The 16,384-nt window shown below is 36.9% G+C and overlaps 2 protein-coding genes across 3 annotated transcripts in view; both read left to right on the plus strand.

Annotated features, from left to right (window-relative positions):
- Positions 1-7,182, plus strand: part of LOC139114787 (TNF receptor-associated factor 2-like) — a 28,741-nt gene extending 21,559 nt beyond the window's left edge. Inside the window, exons 8-9 of the mRNA XM_070676714.1 lie at positions 569-1,360; positions 4,018-7,182. Coding sequence (XP_070532815.1) covers positions 569-1,360; positions 4,018-4,242 — 1,017 coding nt within the window. The 3' untranslated portion in view covers positions 4,243-7,182. The remainder of the gene's footprint in view (positions 1-568; positions 1,361-4,017) is intronic.
- Positions 7,183-11,242: 4,060 nt separating this feature from the next.
- The window catches only part of LOC139114790 (nuclear pore complex protein Nup214-like), a 43,666-nt gene continuing 38,524 nt past the window's right edge, over positions 11,243-16,384 (plus strand). Inside the window, exon 1 of one of the 2 annotated variants that reach the window (XM_070676717.1) lies at positions 11,243-11,463. In XM_070676717.1, coding sequence (XP_070532818.1) covers positions 11,407-11,463 — 57 coding nt within the window. In that variant the 5' untranslated portion in view covers positions 11,243-11,406. The remainder of the gene's footprint in view (positions 11,464-16,384) is intronic. The other variant, XM_070676716.1, reaches the window with a different exon arrangement.

A 16,384-nucleotide genomic window follows, 5' to 3' on the forward strand; every position in this document is an offset into this window, starting at 1 on the left:
CAGAATTCAGCAAAATGTGGGAAAGATAAATGTATGTATGCACAAATCATGGTGGATTCATGGAATATGGAGTGTTCCAGACTGAAATCAACCGTTCAAACACCTGTTCTGAAAACCATGAACACAAATGTGTATAGTCACTGACCAAATGGAGATCAAGTTTTCTTATTTGAATTGACGAGAGAGAGAGAGAGAGAGAGAGAGAGAGAGATTCTTCACTCCACCATCTTAAACTTGAACTGTTCATTTCTTCTGTACATGTATCATGAAAATTTTGTCAAAGATAATATTCAGAGATTCTGCTCCGTCTAGTGAAAATATGTTATATGCTGGCATATTGTTTATACAGCACACAAACTTTGCACAAACATAAAGACAGAAACAAAAGATGTCTTATGTTGTAACATTTTATAGTAAATATAAAATACCAGTTTTTCTGCATATTTTTAACAAATAACAGATAGCACACAATATGTCGTATGAAAACTCCTGTGTCAGTTAAAGGTATTCTCTTCAAGACTGTGGCCATTCTTCTCACAAAGTTATCATTTCTATTTTCTTTTTGAAGGTTGAAGTTGACAAAGACCAAGAGCATCTGAAAAAGGCACAGGTTGCTCATCTTGACTTGCTCTTGTGCATGGTGTCCACATTAATATCTAATGTTGAAGATTTTGAAGAAGAAGTTGATATCCTAGGTGTAAGCAGAAGATCAGACGAGCTGCAGGGCAAGATTGAAGAATTAAAAAATGGAATCAAAGAATTGGCAAAGACAGTTGCAAAGGCTACCTCAGCACAAACTAGCAAAGGAGATGAATTGGTCATGGGTAAAGAGTTTGAACCAATTATTGGTCGCCAGTCCAGAATGATAGCAGATCTGAAGAATAAAATTACTGTCTTAGAGACCAAGCTTTCAACCTATGAGGGCATCGTTGCAGTTCTTAATGGTCAGATAGAGAGGGACTCACAAGTTGTAAAAACTGTGGAGAGGCAGAGAAGGCAGGACAAAGAGCTGATTGAATCACTCGAGAGGAAAATCAGAGCTCAAGACCGCATCATTGCTCTGAAAGATGTAGCCCTCGCTGAACAGGATCTGCGTATCAAAGCACTAGAGCAGACTTCCTACGATGGAATCCTGGTCTGGAAGATCAAGGACTTTACAAAGAAACAACAGGATGCTGTGTCAGGGCGAACAACATCTATCTACTCCCCATCCTTCTTCACTAGTCGTCATGGTTACAAGATGTGTGCCAGGATATATCTGAATGGTGATGGAATGGGTAGAGGAAACCATGTATCATTGTTCTTTGTCATCATGAAAGGGCCGTATGATGCACTACTCAGATGGCCATTCAGACAAAAGGTAAACACAGGATTCAACTTTAGATACCAAAGTTTATTTACAGGATGCGCAGTGTCCATTTCAAGTTCATTTGCTTGTGCAAGATATTGTTATACAACTCACTATTAACTTGTACACAAAAACTCACAGTATTTAAAGTTCCTGCCCATTTCCCAGATATTGCAGGTATGCTATAGAAGTCAGATACAGATAACCTGCACCACCTAATTGTGTCATTTCTGGCACTGGATGGTTGCCTATCATTGCTGCACAGGTTGAAATGTGCCAGTGCTTATGTAGGTACAGATTGCTGGTTTTGTCTGCTAACAATGACCAAAACCAGTCACTGGCGTATACCCATTTCAAAGGGTAATGTATGTTAATGAACTATAGTTTCAGATGTATTGAATAAAAATTAATTGAAAACAACTTGATCTAAAAGTGTGTATCTGTATGCTACTCTCATACAATTTGCAATGTATACTTGAAGGGGGGATTACATTCTCACATTCCTGGCCACTGCGAGTGTGGGATCGACAGTGTGGGAAAATCAATCCTACACTCTCAGAAATCATCCAACACCGTATATAAATGCACATATACAAGAGTGGTACATTATTACACGAGCTCTAATTGGATAATAAATGGCTTTTCATTCTGCATGCAAAATACTATCCAATGGCGTGATGAGTAGCTCACGGACCATAACTACAAATAAGCAGGTCACAGTGCAGTGGCAGACAACAGCCTTAATTGTCACAATTTTGGATAATGTTGTATGTCAGTGGTTACAGACTCATTAAAGATGGTTGAATTTTCCACATAAAAAGTGAACAATCACCAGTTTTTTTCCTGATAGATATCTAATCCGGAGTAAAAATTGAAATATCAGCAATGAAACTCGCCACTGAGTTCATATTAGAGACACGGAATAATATATGGCAACAAAGTAGGATAGTCACTCATACACTTAATATAATCATTCAGTGTTTCCAGTGTGAATTTAACGCATTTTGTGGTCATGTGAGAAAAAGAATGTCACGCGCCAAGGACCTTGGATCAGATTTCTCACACAAGTTGGGGATATTTTGTCTCACACCAGCCTGTGACTTGGGGATATTTTGTCTCACACGAGCCTGCGGCTTGTGTGTGACAAAATATCCCCAACTCATGTGAGAAATCTGACCCCAGGTCTTTGGGGATGTGAGATTCTATTAATCCCATGACTTGAAGTGGGTTGCATCACTGCCTTTCATTTGAATGCAGACTTATGTATGATAATGAATTCAGTCCTTATCAAATTTGGTACACACAGCTACTTTGCTGAACAACAATCTGGTTTCTTGACTTGTTTATTAGTCCCCACGGACACCGTCCGGGGGGGACTTATAGGTTTGGTCATGTCCGTGTGTGCGTGTGTGCGTCCGTGTGTCCGTCCGTTCACGCAGATATCTCAGAGATGCCTGGAGTGATTTCATTCAAACGTAGTACAAGGATTACTTCATATGTCATACATATGCACGTCGATTTGTGATACGATCCAATATGGCCGCCAGGCGGCCATTTTATTACAATTTTTTCATGTACAGAGCCATAACTCAGACATGTTTCAACCAATTTTATTCAAAGTTGGTACAAGGACATTGACTTATGTCATACATTTGCACGTCGATTTGTTTTGTGATACGATCCAATATGGCCGCCAGGCGGCCATTTTATTACAATTTTTTCATGTACAGAGCCATAACTCAGACATGTTTCAACCAATTTTATTCAAAGTTGGTACAAGGACATTGACTTATGTCATACATTTGCACGTCGATTTGTTTTGTGATACAATCCAATATGGCTGCCGTGCAGCCATTTTGTTACGATTTTTTTCATGTACAGAGCCATAACTCAGGCATATCTCAACCGATTTTATTCAAAGTTGGTACAAGGACATTGACCTATGTCATACATATGCACGTTGATTTGTTTTGTGATACAATCCAATAAATTAAATTAATTGCCAATTTTTAATTGCCAATTTGCATTTACATGATGAACTTTTGTTTTTAGGGTGAATGTCCAGAAGCACTGCATCAAACTTTATAAAATATGGTACCAGTGATAATCTATCAGTGTTATGATAGGACGCAAAAAATGTTTGCAACATCCTGTTGATTAATTCCTAGTTGATAATGACCTTTAGGATGGTTGCCTACATTGGTTTTATGTTTTCATCACCATGGAACTCATTCTTGGCCATTGAGTGCCATCTGTATCAAATTATTTTTATCACACTGACCTAATTAATGAAGAGGACTCTATCCTCTCTGAGGACTTGTAATCAAAGTACCCATTAACAACTGGGGACTGTGTCATCAACGATGACTTGTTCCACTGAATTTTTTGAATATAGTGTTGCAATTATAGAGAAGAATGACAAGCAGGCAAAGAGCACTTGAAGCAGACAAACCTACATTTCTCTTGACTTTGCCCAATGTATATGCGGCCAGAGGCTCGATAAATATTGTGAACTAAACTAATAATTCATTTGTCCCCCCTCAGCATATGATACATAGCATGTATCACAGTCATGGTTTTCTGTGTACTGGTATATCCTGTGGGTTGAAATAAACATCTATGGCAAGCAGAGTGCAATGTCAATTTTAATATTTCTCATTGCATTTCAGGTGACATTCATGCTTCTTGACCAAAACAACCGTGAACATGTGATTGATGCATTTCGACCTGACCCAACTTCAAGTTCATTCAAGCGGCCAACATCTGATATGAATATTGCTTCTGGATGTCCTTTATTCATGCCAATATCACAGATTGACAGTGGGCGACATGCCTATGTGAAGGATGATGTCATGTTCATCAAAATTATTGTTGATACTTCTGATTTGGCTTAGTTTTAGGGCCAGGCTACACCCTATATTAGGTCCTTCATTAGGTTATTTTGTGTAATTGTGAACTGAAAAGGAAGTATTTTAATAATGATACTCTTTTCAGTTTGGCTTTGGAGAAAAGTGATTTCAGCATGATGAAATATTTTGATCCAGTCTTTATTCCTAAGATATTATATTTATACTGAAACATGTAAATTTGAAGTGGATGGACATGAAAAGATTGGATTCTAAGTATTTTTTGCTCTTGTTAGAAAAAAAATAACCTAAAATGTACCTTATATAGGGTGTAGCCTGGCCTTGATGATCCTACATCCTGGCATTTTGGTTTGTTCAGCAATCAATATCTCATGCTTTTGTCATGCAACCAAATGCAAATTTTGTCATTAGATGAGTGAATGTTGTAGTGGTTCAACCATTTTAATAGTATGGTTGACTTTTGCAGAGTTTGATGGAGTTTCCACTTTAGTAGTATTTGATGAAGGAGACTTCCTGCCATTTGTAGCTAGCACTGAATATTACTCAGTTTTTCTTCAATATTTTATGCAGTTTGAAATCAAACTGACTACTTCTTATACCTCAAAGCCAGGATGTAAGGTGACCAAGAGCCAAGAGTTGTATTACAACTAGTATTTGTTGAATAACCATGAAAGAACCCTCACAATGTATGTAAGTGTTTTCCTTACTTTCCGGTAAGCACCTAATACTATATAGAACTATATCCTATCTGTTCAATACTCTTTTGTAACAAAGCCAGAATCAGACCAGTGTTTTTCCAGTTGGTAACTCAGTATCTCCTGCTGATACATTAGTGTACAAATTGATATAATTGATAGTTTGCTTGCTGTGCATGGATGTCCACACATTATAGCAGCAATTCAGTTTCCAAGTATTTTCACCAAAGATACCAATGAACCTTTATTTTGAACCAGGACAAGCACTTAACATTTTGATGTGTTTCTCATAAAGTTAAGCATTACCTGTGTAATTCACAACACAACATCATTACTTGTGTTATTTCATTAACAGTGCATTTATTGATTCAAGGCCTTTTCTTACAGTTATACAATTCACTATTAATGATAAGCTTTGTGTTTTTTTCTTTGTATTCCCATAGTATTATAAGGGATATTCTCCAAAATTGCACACTGCCCTTACTTTTGACAAAAACCTATGGAATTAAGTTATCTACCTGTATAGTTTCATATTCTCACAAAGTTTTACGTAAACTGTTCATAAGGGTAAAAGTATATGATTATATTAAACTCCCCTGAGATTGTAAAGGTTTCTAGAACCATTTGTCTGTGCTGATATCCTTTTCAACTCTCAACACTGCTGCTAAACATCAGTACATTACAAAGTTTGCACTAATTATCATGATATTTCATCTGTAAAACATAACATTTAGTCTGCATGGCTATCCATGAATAGAGGTATTCATCTTTGACATTTTGCTCATTTCACAGCATCTGTGATAGTTACTTTAATGTAATTTCAACATGGAACATTTCAGTTTTTCCAGTTGTGTTAAATTGTATGTTTTTTTATTATTTGATAAATTAGTTTATCATTAATAAATTAACTAGGTGGTATGCCCGATAAAACAAGATATAGTTGAAGAGTTATTCATGTTTGTCTTTCCCCTTTTCTTTAGCATTTAGAGATGAGATAAGTAGGGCCAGTAGCTGTAACTGTTGATGATTTTTTCAGTGTATTTGTTTTGAATGCAAACAGCAATTCTTATTCTACTCTCAAAAGCATGTTGAAAAACACACAATTCGGCTTGTCAACACAGTGTCTATATGTGAAGTACATTTTTGTCGTTGACATTTTAATTGTCCCTACTGGAATTCACTTGTCAAAGATAACAGTTATACCTGTAAAAGCTGTGTTCACACGCTGAAAACATTTTGGCAGTATCTTTTAACTAAGAAACTTCTGATATATATTTTTTGATTTCATTTATTGTGTGGATTTTATCATGGTTTTGTGGAATTTCGCTGGCCAGTTACCTTTTATCCTACATATTTATAATTGCCTATATGATGAATATTCAAACGTGAAGGAAAATGTATTGTTTCATGTCAGGCTTCTTCACAGTATGACCTGTAACTGCTGAATAACCATTTTTCCTACAATTATTGCATTATTAACGGGACAAAGTTGCTCTTTTTTGACCTTTTTCGTGATATTAAGAAAACGTGGAATACTTGCATAAAGTCAGTGTACAAAGTAACGACGGTACATATGTGCAAAAGTGTCAAAAATTAGCTTTTGGAATACAAACAAATGATTTCATTTGTGACCTCCAGACAAAATGGATTTTTCCTCTTCTGACTTGCTTTCCCATGACAAGTAAATATTGCTACAGTGTAAGGGAAAGCTGTCATCCTTACCTATGTGAAAGGCACGAATAATTAAGATTTCATTACAAACACTCGCATGAGGTCCGAAATATATCTGGGAGTAGTGCACAGAATTTATTTTTTTGTACACACTATAAATGTTACACCAAATGTTTAATATTGTGTGGCCACAAGCCGAGGTAAGGTTGTAAATAGTTGACCATTATTTCAGCATGTTTCATGACACCACAAACTTCTTTTCATATCAAATAAATTTGTAATGAAAGCCCAAAAGAGACTGTGTAAAGTTGTCCCTTAAAAGCTAATATTCTCAGTTTTTCAAATTTCCTTCAAAGTTGGCAGAAGGGCATTAACATAGTTTGGCATTCAGACCTGTACAGTTCATTATATATTAAGTGCAAGGATACAGTGATATACCTGTATCACTGAGTAAAAATACTTTAGTCTTTATTTTAAGAAGCATAGGGAAAACCTCTAGAAGACAGGTCTTCAAATGGATACATTTTCATTTGGCATTACAAGTCAAAATGATATTATTGTTTTGCATCTACAGTTTGTCAAATAAAGGCAATGTCATACCAATACACCAAAGTATTCTGCAACTTTTTGTATGGCCAATTTTAAATATTTCATGCCTTTTTTAAGGTGTGTTTAAAATAGACATTAAGTTATATATCACAAGTTTCTAGGGTTTGTCCTCATAAGATCTTTAGTTCACATTGCATGGATGGGCAAGGGATGGAAGGTGAATGGATGTGTGTGTATGTATGTATGTGTGTATATATGTGTGTATGTATTTAGATACGTATGTATGTATTTACGAAAATGTTTTTACAAAAAAATGATGGAATAAAATAGCATTAGTTGATATTCATATTCTAACACAAAAACCCTGTTGTGCTTTCACCTCAATGTTACTTTTAAATGCAAAATATCTGGAGTCAAATTGAGTCAACATACTTGCAGAGAGGTGATTATGGCTGTGTTGTACGGACTAGGACAGCAAATGAGATATTCATAAAACTGGATGCCATTCATATGCCAAAATGTCTGTATTGTGCACAATTACAAGTGGCATCCTTTATAGAAATAGAATTATGAGGAAAAACAGGAGAAAAGATTGATGAAGTGCGCATTCGTGTAGAAAATCAATCCAGTCATTTTACTCTTGACATTTTTTCGAACAGAAATAAGCAAAAATTCAAAGACAGTATTGTAGTTTCTATGACAACTATTATTTGGAGAATGTAGCCTTCTTGTGATATATCGCATTACAGCATGTAGATTTATCTTAGGAATGAATGTGTGTTACTGGAGATAACACACATTCATACATTCAATCTCAGTAGGTTCAGGAAAATTGATACCCAACCACAAATGGTAGTCTGTTACCAAAGCATTTACATTCAATAATTGTTCGTTTACAATTCAACCAAGTGATTGATTGGTGATACTTACAGTTCAAACCACACTAAATCCAGTGGTTATGCAAACTAAGGTAGTTTTGTCTATATTATACTGCTGCACTAACGGTCAGACAAGTTAAATTGTAAATCAAAGGTTGATCTTGGAGCTGGAGGAAATAGGTTTAGTAACAAATTTTTTTTCAACCATCCTGGCAGTAAATTTTTTTCAAATCTTACCTTGAAACAATTTTTTTTTCAGCAGAGTCTATTTTTTCACAAAAAATAGAATTGCTGATTGGCAAACCATGTTATCACAGGCATGGCACAAATTACCCACAATTCTGTTTGATTTGTACCAATTATGGTTGCTGTCCTTACAACTTTTCCTGCCAGTAATGGAAAGCATATAAAAAGTTTTAAAGAATATTAAGCACAAAGTAGATATTTCAGTACAAATTTTTAAATGATCATTAAAAGTCACATTCTGCAGGTACCTTTGGGAAGCAAGTTATGACCAACTGAAGGGGTCATTTCTCTGAGAAAAATCAGCAAGTAACTTTCTATGTCATTTCCTAAATGGAAAGAAATCAAATACCCTTTTTGTTTCATAAACCAGGTGCAACTTTAGTCTCCTTACTTTCCATTAAATTAATATATATTGCTGTGGACACAATTTACAGAAAATTTTACAAAAATACTATCTCTCTCAATCAAGCACAATTTTCCACATCATTTAAATTGGGAATACAAAAGAATGGTGTGCTTGAAGTATGTTTTCAGAATTTTTAAAACTAGTCTATGAATGTACACATCGGATGTACACATCAGATTTGGCTAAAAAAGCTCTCTATGGCTCCGCAGGAGATTTATTGGATGGTTGGCAAGTCTTAACACCCATCAAAGTTTTTGATTCGCTGCTTTTTCCTCTTTGATATTAATGATTGACATCCATTTCTGTACAACAGTTCAGGGCATCTGGTTAAGCATAGAAAGTGTGAAATACATTCACAGCTCATTCAAAATACAGCTCATTCTAAATATACCGCATTCAAACTTTAAGATTGACACTTTGAAATTCCTATCTTTAACTGACATGTCAACAATTTCATTAAAACATAGAATGACTATTTAAAATATAAATATATGTAAAATGTAAAATATAAAATATAATATACATCTACGTATATATATATAGTATACATTTTGTGTATATATATATATATATATATATATATATATATATATATATATATATATATATATATATATATATATATATATATATATATATATATATATATATATATATATATATAACTCTAGTGACTTGCTGAACTGGTGTTTTGTTCCAAGTCGATCTCACCTCCAATCCCAAAGTAAAATTTTAGGCTGATTGGCAACGTTTCGATATGACTTGCATATCTTTATCAAGCCAGTGACTAAAATAGGCATGCATGCGCAAGATGAACAAGAGGGTGAAACCAAAAATAACTATAGGGGGTGGAGACATGAAAATAAGAAACTAGTCGAGTATTGAAGTCGGCTTGTAATCATTCAGTCCATTAGGATACATTGTGTCGGCCCTATGTATCCAGAGACTTTCCAGCTCTTTGAACAAATTCGCGTTAGGGACATGACATAAAAGTATGGCTGAGAGAGCATTATCTTTGAGACATATAATGTCCTGGTAGTCGAAAATGTGGAACGACATATGGTGATCTGTCCGCTCTATTTGTTTTAATGTTGGAACGATGACCATTCAATCTTTTGTGGAAGGGTTGGGTTGTTTTACCGATGTATTGAATATTGCATGTGCGACAAGTTTAAGAGTAGATGACATTGCTGGACTTGCAATCAAGGTCATGTTTAATTGAGAAAGTTTTGCCTGTAGGTAGATATAAAAAATTCGTGTTCTGTATTACAGGGCGACATGCACATCTGGGCTTATTGCAAGGTTTACAACCCCATGTCACTTTGTCGAGTTGGTCGTGTTTGAGTCTATTCTGGTGTAAGATGTCGCCGATGGTAGCTGGTCTACAGTATGCGATGACAGGAGGCAGAGGCATAACCATTTTCATATGGGGTGATGAATTTAAAATGACTTGGTTTTCGTGACTGATTTTCCCTAAATCTGGTTGGCGTGGGTCAAATGTAGTTGTCCAGGGTATGCGGTTTGATGGTTTATGTTGCCTATATATAGAAGATCTGTGCGATTGAATGTTGATGTACGAGAAATCTGGTTATTGATTAAGCGACTCGAGTAACCGCATTTCTTGAGATGTTCTGTGAATTCTGCAAGTCTCTTATTGCGCCACTCTGGTTTGCTGCATATCCTGTGTATACGTAGAGCACCAGAATAGACGATTGATTTGAATATATGGTATGGGTGACAACTGGTAGGTGGTAGATAGCGGTGTGAGGCGGTTGGTTTGGTGTATAAGTCAGTTTCTAGCCTGCCGTTAAGAAGATAGATTCTTATATCCAAGAAAGGGACAGAAGCACTGCTGACTTCTGCTGTGAATTTAATTTTCTGATGGCGTGTATTGAGTCGGGCGATGAAAGTTTCTATGTCTGCTTCTGATGATGTTGACAGTGCCGACAGGTCGTCAATGAAACGATAGGTGACTGCTGGGCAATTTGGTGTAGTGAAATAAAATTTATTCATCCACCAACTCATGTAGATGTTGGCGTAAGAGACTGCAAATGGGGTGCCCATGGCTGTACCGGAAACTTGTCTGTATATTATTTGTCGTTGAACTGAAAGTAGTTGTTTTCTAGTACGAAGCGGGCTAGTATCACGATATTATTAATTTCTGTGTCATTGTAATTCGTATATATATATATATATATATATATATATATATATATATATATATATATGTGTTGTGTGTGTGTCCACCTTTTGTTTTACCTATGTCGCGCGCCGGGGGGGGGGGTCACCCTGTTTTCGAAATTTGGAATAGGGGGGTCACCCAGTTTTCAAAATTTGGAATAGGGGGGTCAGCCACTTTTTGACTTCGGCAAAAAATAATCCACCCCCCCCCCCCAGGCCGAAGAAACTGACCAGTCCCTAAAAGAACTTAAATCTGAACTTTAAATAATAGTTCTGTCGAAGAAATGATCGGAAATAGCGGAGTATACTATCTGGTACGATGTTTACGTTGGAACTCTTATGGTTCGAGTAAGGTTCGAGTGACATGTTTCCGGGTTTGCCCCGCTTCTCCCTCCAACCGCCCCATAATCCTTTGCGATATCCAAGATGGCGGTTAATGCAGCTGCAGCTTTGATTCCTAAATAGAGAAACGACATTGTGTTTATAACCAAAACTTGACAAACTGACCGTTCTCATACGAATATAAATTAAATATCTCCAACATCGTGCATTTCCCATTTTGAAAATGGCAGAGGTGGAGGGAGACTACGCTGTACCAGCGGAAAGAGATGTATCCGTTGATGTAAGTACATAGATATGTACTTTGCTTGTCTGAACATTTCTGTTGTGAAATGCGGCAGCTCCCGAGCTCGGATATTACGGGATAGCTGCAGTACAGTAGCTCGAGGTTTTGCCTAGTATTTGGCTATGGGTTCTGGACGAATGGCCCCCAGTCAACTGGACCCTACCCTAAACCCCGAACACGGTTACCCTGCCTGAACTGTACACTTTGTGTGACTGTTTTCGGACGACCTCAGTTTTCGGACATTTGATGACATGCTGTTCGTTGTACTCACTTCGCTCCGTATTCATAGCCTTTTTGCAAGTCATATTACCACATACTAGGTCTGGTGATGCTGCTGTCCCGTTTTAGATAGTATTATTAGGTAGAAGCTATTTCGGGCTACAAACTTGGCGAAGTTAGCCAGACCGTATATATACAAGGTGCAGAAAGCAGCACATACAGACAGCCAATGTGTCCGGGAGGTAAGCGCCACTCACGTCGAAATGTGGTTGAGTCATCCATGGATTAAGCGTAACTAATAATCACGAAATACTTATCTACAGTCTTCTAAACACATCGAAATTGAAAATCGGGATTTTGAAGTTTCAAATTATCAATATTTAGTCCCTAAATCACATTTCAAATACGACGTCCGATTACTGCGATAGCAGTCCGATTACTGCATACTATACAATACTAATTACTACAATACTTTATTGCTCAACAACACACTCAAGGAGTGCGGAATGGCAAAAATTACAAAACTCAGCAAACACTGAATGAAGCTGCTACAAGAAGTACAAGAAATAAATTTGGCAAGAGGTAGTTTATCTTTGTGAGTAAAGATATACATGAACTTTTCTCTGTCATTCAAATCAAGAAAGCCTGGATCATACAAACTTGTGGATGAAAATAGACCATCTCGATACGTTCTGTATTTTGGACATTCTATAACCACGGTCCCTCCACAAAAGGGACCGTGCTATAACAAAGTGAAATTCATCCTCAACTAAAGACTTACAAAACTTGCAGAATCTTTCATTTGCAGGAACTTGGAATTGACCTTCTACCCAGTTCTATTTGTAGGTTGTGATCAGAAATTCTTAGTTTTGTCAGCCACCTCCTATAGGTAAAAGATCTTATATCTAGCAAGTATAAACTTTCAAATTCAAATTTTGTCTTAAAATGTCTGTAAGTTCGGAGCTTATTCCTCTGCATTCCACACTTCCTTGTATCATTATGAATGTTTTAGAGCCATGTTTGTTCATAAGTTTCACATAAACTATCATATACATTATTAACTGTGGAATTAATATTGCAAACACAAGACCATATATCGCTCCCACTGTGAGAGTTCAATATGCTTTGTATATAATTATACCAATCTGAATTCAGCCTGGATGTATAAGTAGATCTCAATAAGATGTCATCTGATAAAACCAATCAATGCCAGTATTTGAGCATGTGTTTTATCACCATAAAGTGAATTGGATATCTACCCAGCTCTCCAACAACACCATCAGACGGTTCATGTTTAGAGACTCCTAGGATAAATCTATAATAAGATACACTAACATCATTGAGAAAGTTACATTTGTCATTAATTTCATGTCCCCATATTTCACAGCCATATGTGATAATAGGAACAATTAAACTATCAAAGAGTGATAATGCAACTTTTACAGAAAGTGAACCATTCTGAAGGCCCTTACAAAGGCTGAAAAGAGCTTTCATTGCCTTCAATTTAAGATTGTGAAAATTACCTTTGAATTTACCATTTGGGGTAATGACAAAACCAAGGTAACAGTACCCTTTCACTAAGTCAAGAGTCACTCCATTGTAAGTGAGTGTAACTCCTTTTACAAGATGATTACTTTTGTTGAACACAATAATTTTCGCTTTCTTTATGTTAATAGATAATTTCCATTCATGACAAAAACCATGAAGTTTATCTAAGCAGCTTTGTAAGCCTGTCTGATGACCTTCCATTGTCAAAACACAGGGCCTCATAAGTGGCTATTTAAGTCAATTTTACAGCGTTTTTCTTTCTTTTTCAATGTTACAAATAAACCAGCTGAAGAGCACAACACTTGTGTAGCTGTCTTTTGTGTAGCTTGTATTGGCATGTATAGTGCGTCCTCGTAAATGTGACCTTTAGTTCCGTGACCTCCAGCCATGCCTACTTCCTGCCCTGCCCTCGCTATGCTTACTGTACTAATACAGTAAACACAGCGACGTCTGTACGCATGGCCATGAAATTATGATGAAATCTGCAATTTTTAGCTCATATTTGGTTTTATATATAAATACCCAAAAGAGCTTATATGATGAGTCGGTGGCGTCTGTATGTCTGTATATTTGTGGGTATGTATGTGCGGATGTATATCCGTCACACACAAAGGCTCCCATACCGCCAAAGCTACCGTCTCAGTATTTGGTGTACAGGTAGATGTAGGGGTTGAGATGGGATTTTGTTCAAATGAACACATCAGTGTCAAAAATGTGCAAATGAGGTAAGAAAAAGCGAAATTTTGAAACAGGCTTGAAACAGGCTTACTCCCCTGGCTTGAGTCATTTCCTGTCATTGTTTATGAACTGTTACATATTAACAGACCTGCTCAAACCATAGACAGTAGAGGGGAGGAAGACCGTCTATGGTCAAACTAAGGGGGGGCTAGCTGCCTTTCTGCTATGCATGTTGCTAAAGTTCTCCAGTACCAAAAGTTTCAGACCTTAATTACTTTTGTCATTCTTGTTTTTCTGATTTAAATATTCCTTGTTGTTTTTCTGGTTGTACTGTGCAGAAATCATTGTCATAACATCAACGTAGAATTTCCCTGCACTGAACAGATAGAAACAACATTTATTGTTGATCTTTGGTACCCATACTGGTATGTACCAATTCTGATCAAATTTGAGCGACACCGTATAATTGCGGTATTTTTATTTTTTGGGGCAATTGTTGCCATTTTTGGTCAGAAAATTTTATTCTCAAAAGACTACTCATCAGATAGCTTTGATTGACATGTTCTTAGGGATGATCCGCTGTGATATATTCAAAGTATGATGAAATCTTCAATTGTGTAACTGTATTTTTGCAGCTATTTTTGCCACTTTTTTCTGGCCACTGCATGAAGCTATCAAAGATTTCCACCTCCTTCAGAACATGTGTCAAATAAAGTTACATTCTCTACATAAACACAGCGGAGCTATATCAGACGCTAGGTCGCTTGTGCTGAATTTTTTGGTGATTTTTCTCATTTTCAGTAAAAATTCTTCTTCTCTGAAACCGCCAGCCCAATCGCTCTCAAATTTGGGTTGGATGTTCAGTGTTCTCACCAGAAAAAAATTCTGTGGGACATTTTGTCCCGTTGACCAAAAAAAAAGCGGGACAACAATGTTAAAACAGTCAAACTGCAAATGCGAACCGTATTCTATGCATGGAAAAAATAAAGGACTCAACAGCTCATTCAGCTTAACAACTTTTTGATTAACACTCTGTAAACATATCAACTGATATTGAATATCGGTGCCTTTTAATGAAAAGTCTATGGGACTTTGTTCTTTCCAGTGTGAAAGTCCATTTCGGGGCCCTCTGCCATAAAAGTTGCTAGAGTGTCCAGCCGTTCAGCTCCAAGTTGATTTCTGTCGTAAGTTATGTTGTTTTGCACACTAAATCCCCTTTCACAGTCAGTAGAAGGAACAGGCCAAGACTGTGCTAATAATGCTATGGTATCTATTTAGATTAGGAAACATATCCGTATGATGTTTGTGAACAATCATCACATTTTGACATGAAATTTTGGACACCAGCTAAGGCTAGAAATTTTGCCAATTGATCGAAGCATGGAAAAAAGACGTCCATGTTCTCATATACCGGTATGAGTTTGCCTAGAATAATTATCACATGCGCAAGCCAATAATTGATAATTTTTTGCAAAATAAGAAAACTTTTCTCCAACTATTCCACATTTAAACCTCTGATTCGAGAACCACTTTTGGAATAAAATTATCAATCGGCAGTGGGCAAGTTGTCAATCATTTCCAGTCGTAGGTTGTAGGTTGCGTGGGCGAGGAACGGAGCAAATGCCTGATGACATCACACAACAAGTACCGTCTGCGAAGTTTATACATGATTACAAACGTAGCAAAGACCTGAAAATTATCTCAGACAAAGTTACGTTATTTTTTGAGAACAAAAATCGACTGAATCTCTACGGCAAGAACACTATAATGTCGCGCCCGTCCATACCCTGGTTGCCATGCGGAACCCACAGTATAATGCGACCAGCTTCGAATTTGTTGTTTTCGAAAAATGTTCACGTAATTCCTTAGGGATATACAAGCTTTACTATCTTGTGTTTTTGTAGTTCAGATTATTATTGTCGTAGCCTATGAAAATATTGATGCCTCCAGCTTTCGCGAATTCCGTGGACATACTGCTATGCATGCAACGCGAACACGTCTAGTGCATCAGACTACCACAGTTGCTTGTGGTTCAGTACATAATGGCCGCTCTGTGGTATATGTAATGCACACCACACATCGGCCATCGTGTATTGAATCACAAGTGACTGTGGTTTAAGGGTATGGAAATCGATCCCAGGGCCTAGGAGTGGCACATGTAAAACTGTGTATCTTTGCGTCAGAGGCGGAATAAACGATGAGTGTATCTATTTATCCAGGAAATCTTAATCCCGACTGCTATGTTTGTACGCACATAGAGCCAGTCGACTTTAGGGACACAAAAAACAACACGAGGAACAAACAGACAGGGGTTTTGAACAAAATCTAGCCGGTACTTCACCGATGTCTGTAACTCCATATATGAAAATATTCATATCTTGACGCTCTTTGAACATGGCTCGTAACAAGGGACAGTGGAAAGCCCATGGAACTACGTGTACAACTATAACAGCCACTCATGTAGTTTGTGAAC

The sequence above is a fragment of the Ptychodera flava genome, chromosome 16 (assembly GCF_041260155.1).
Source record: "Ptychodera flava strain L36383 chromosome 16, AS_Pfla_20210202, whole genome shotgun sequence".
Classification (NCBI taxonomy): domain Eukaryota; kingdom Metazoa; phylum Hemichordata; class Enteropneusta; family Ptychoderidae; genus Ptychodera; species Ptychodera flava.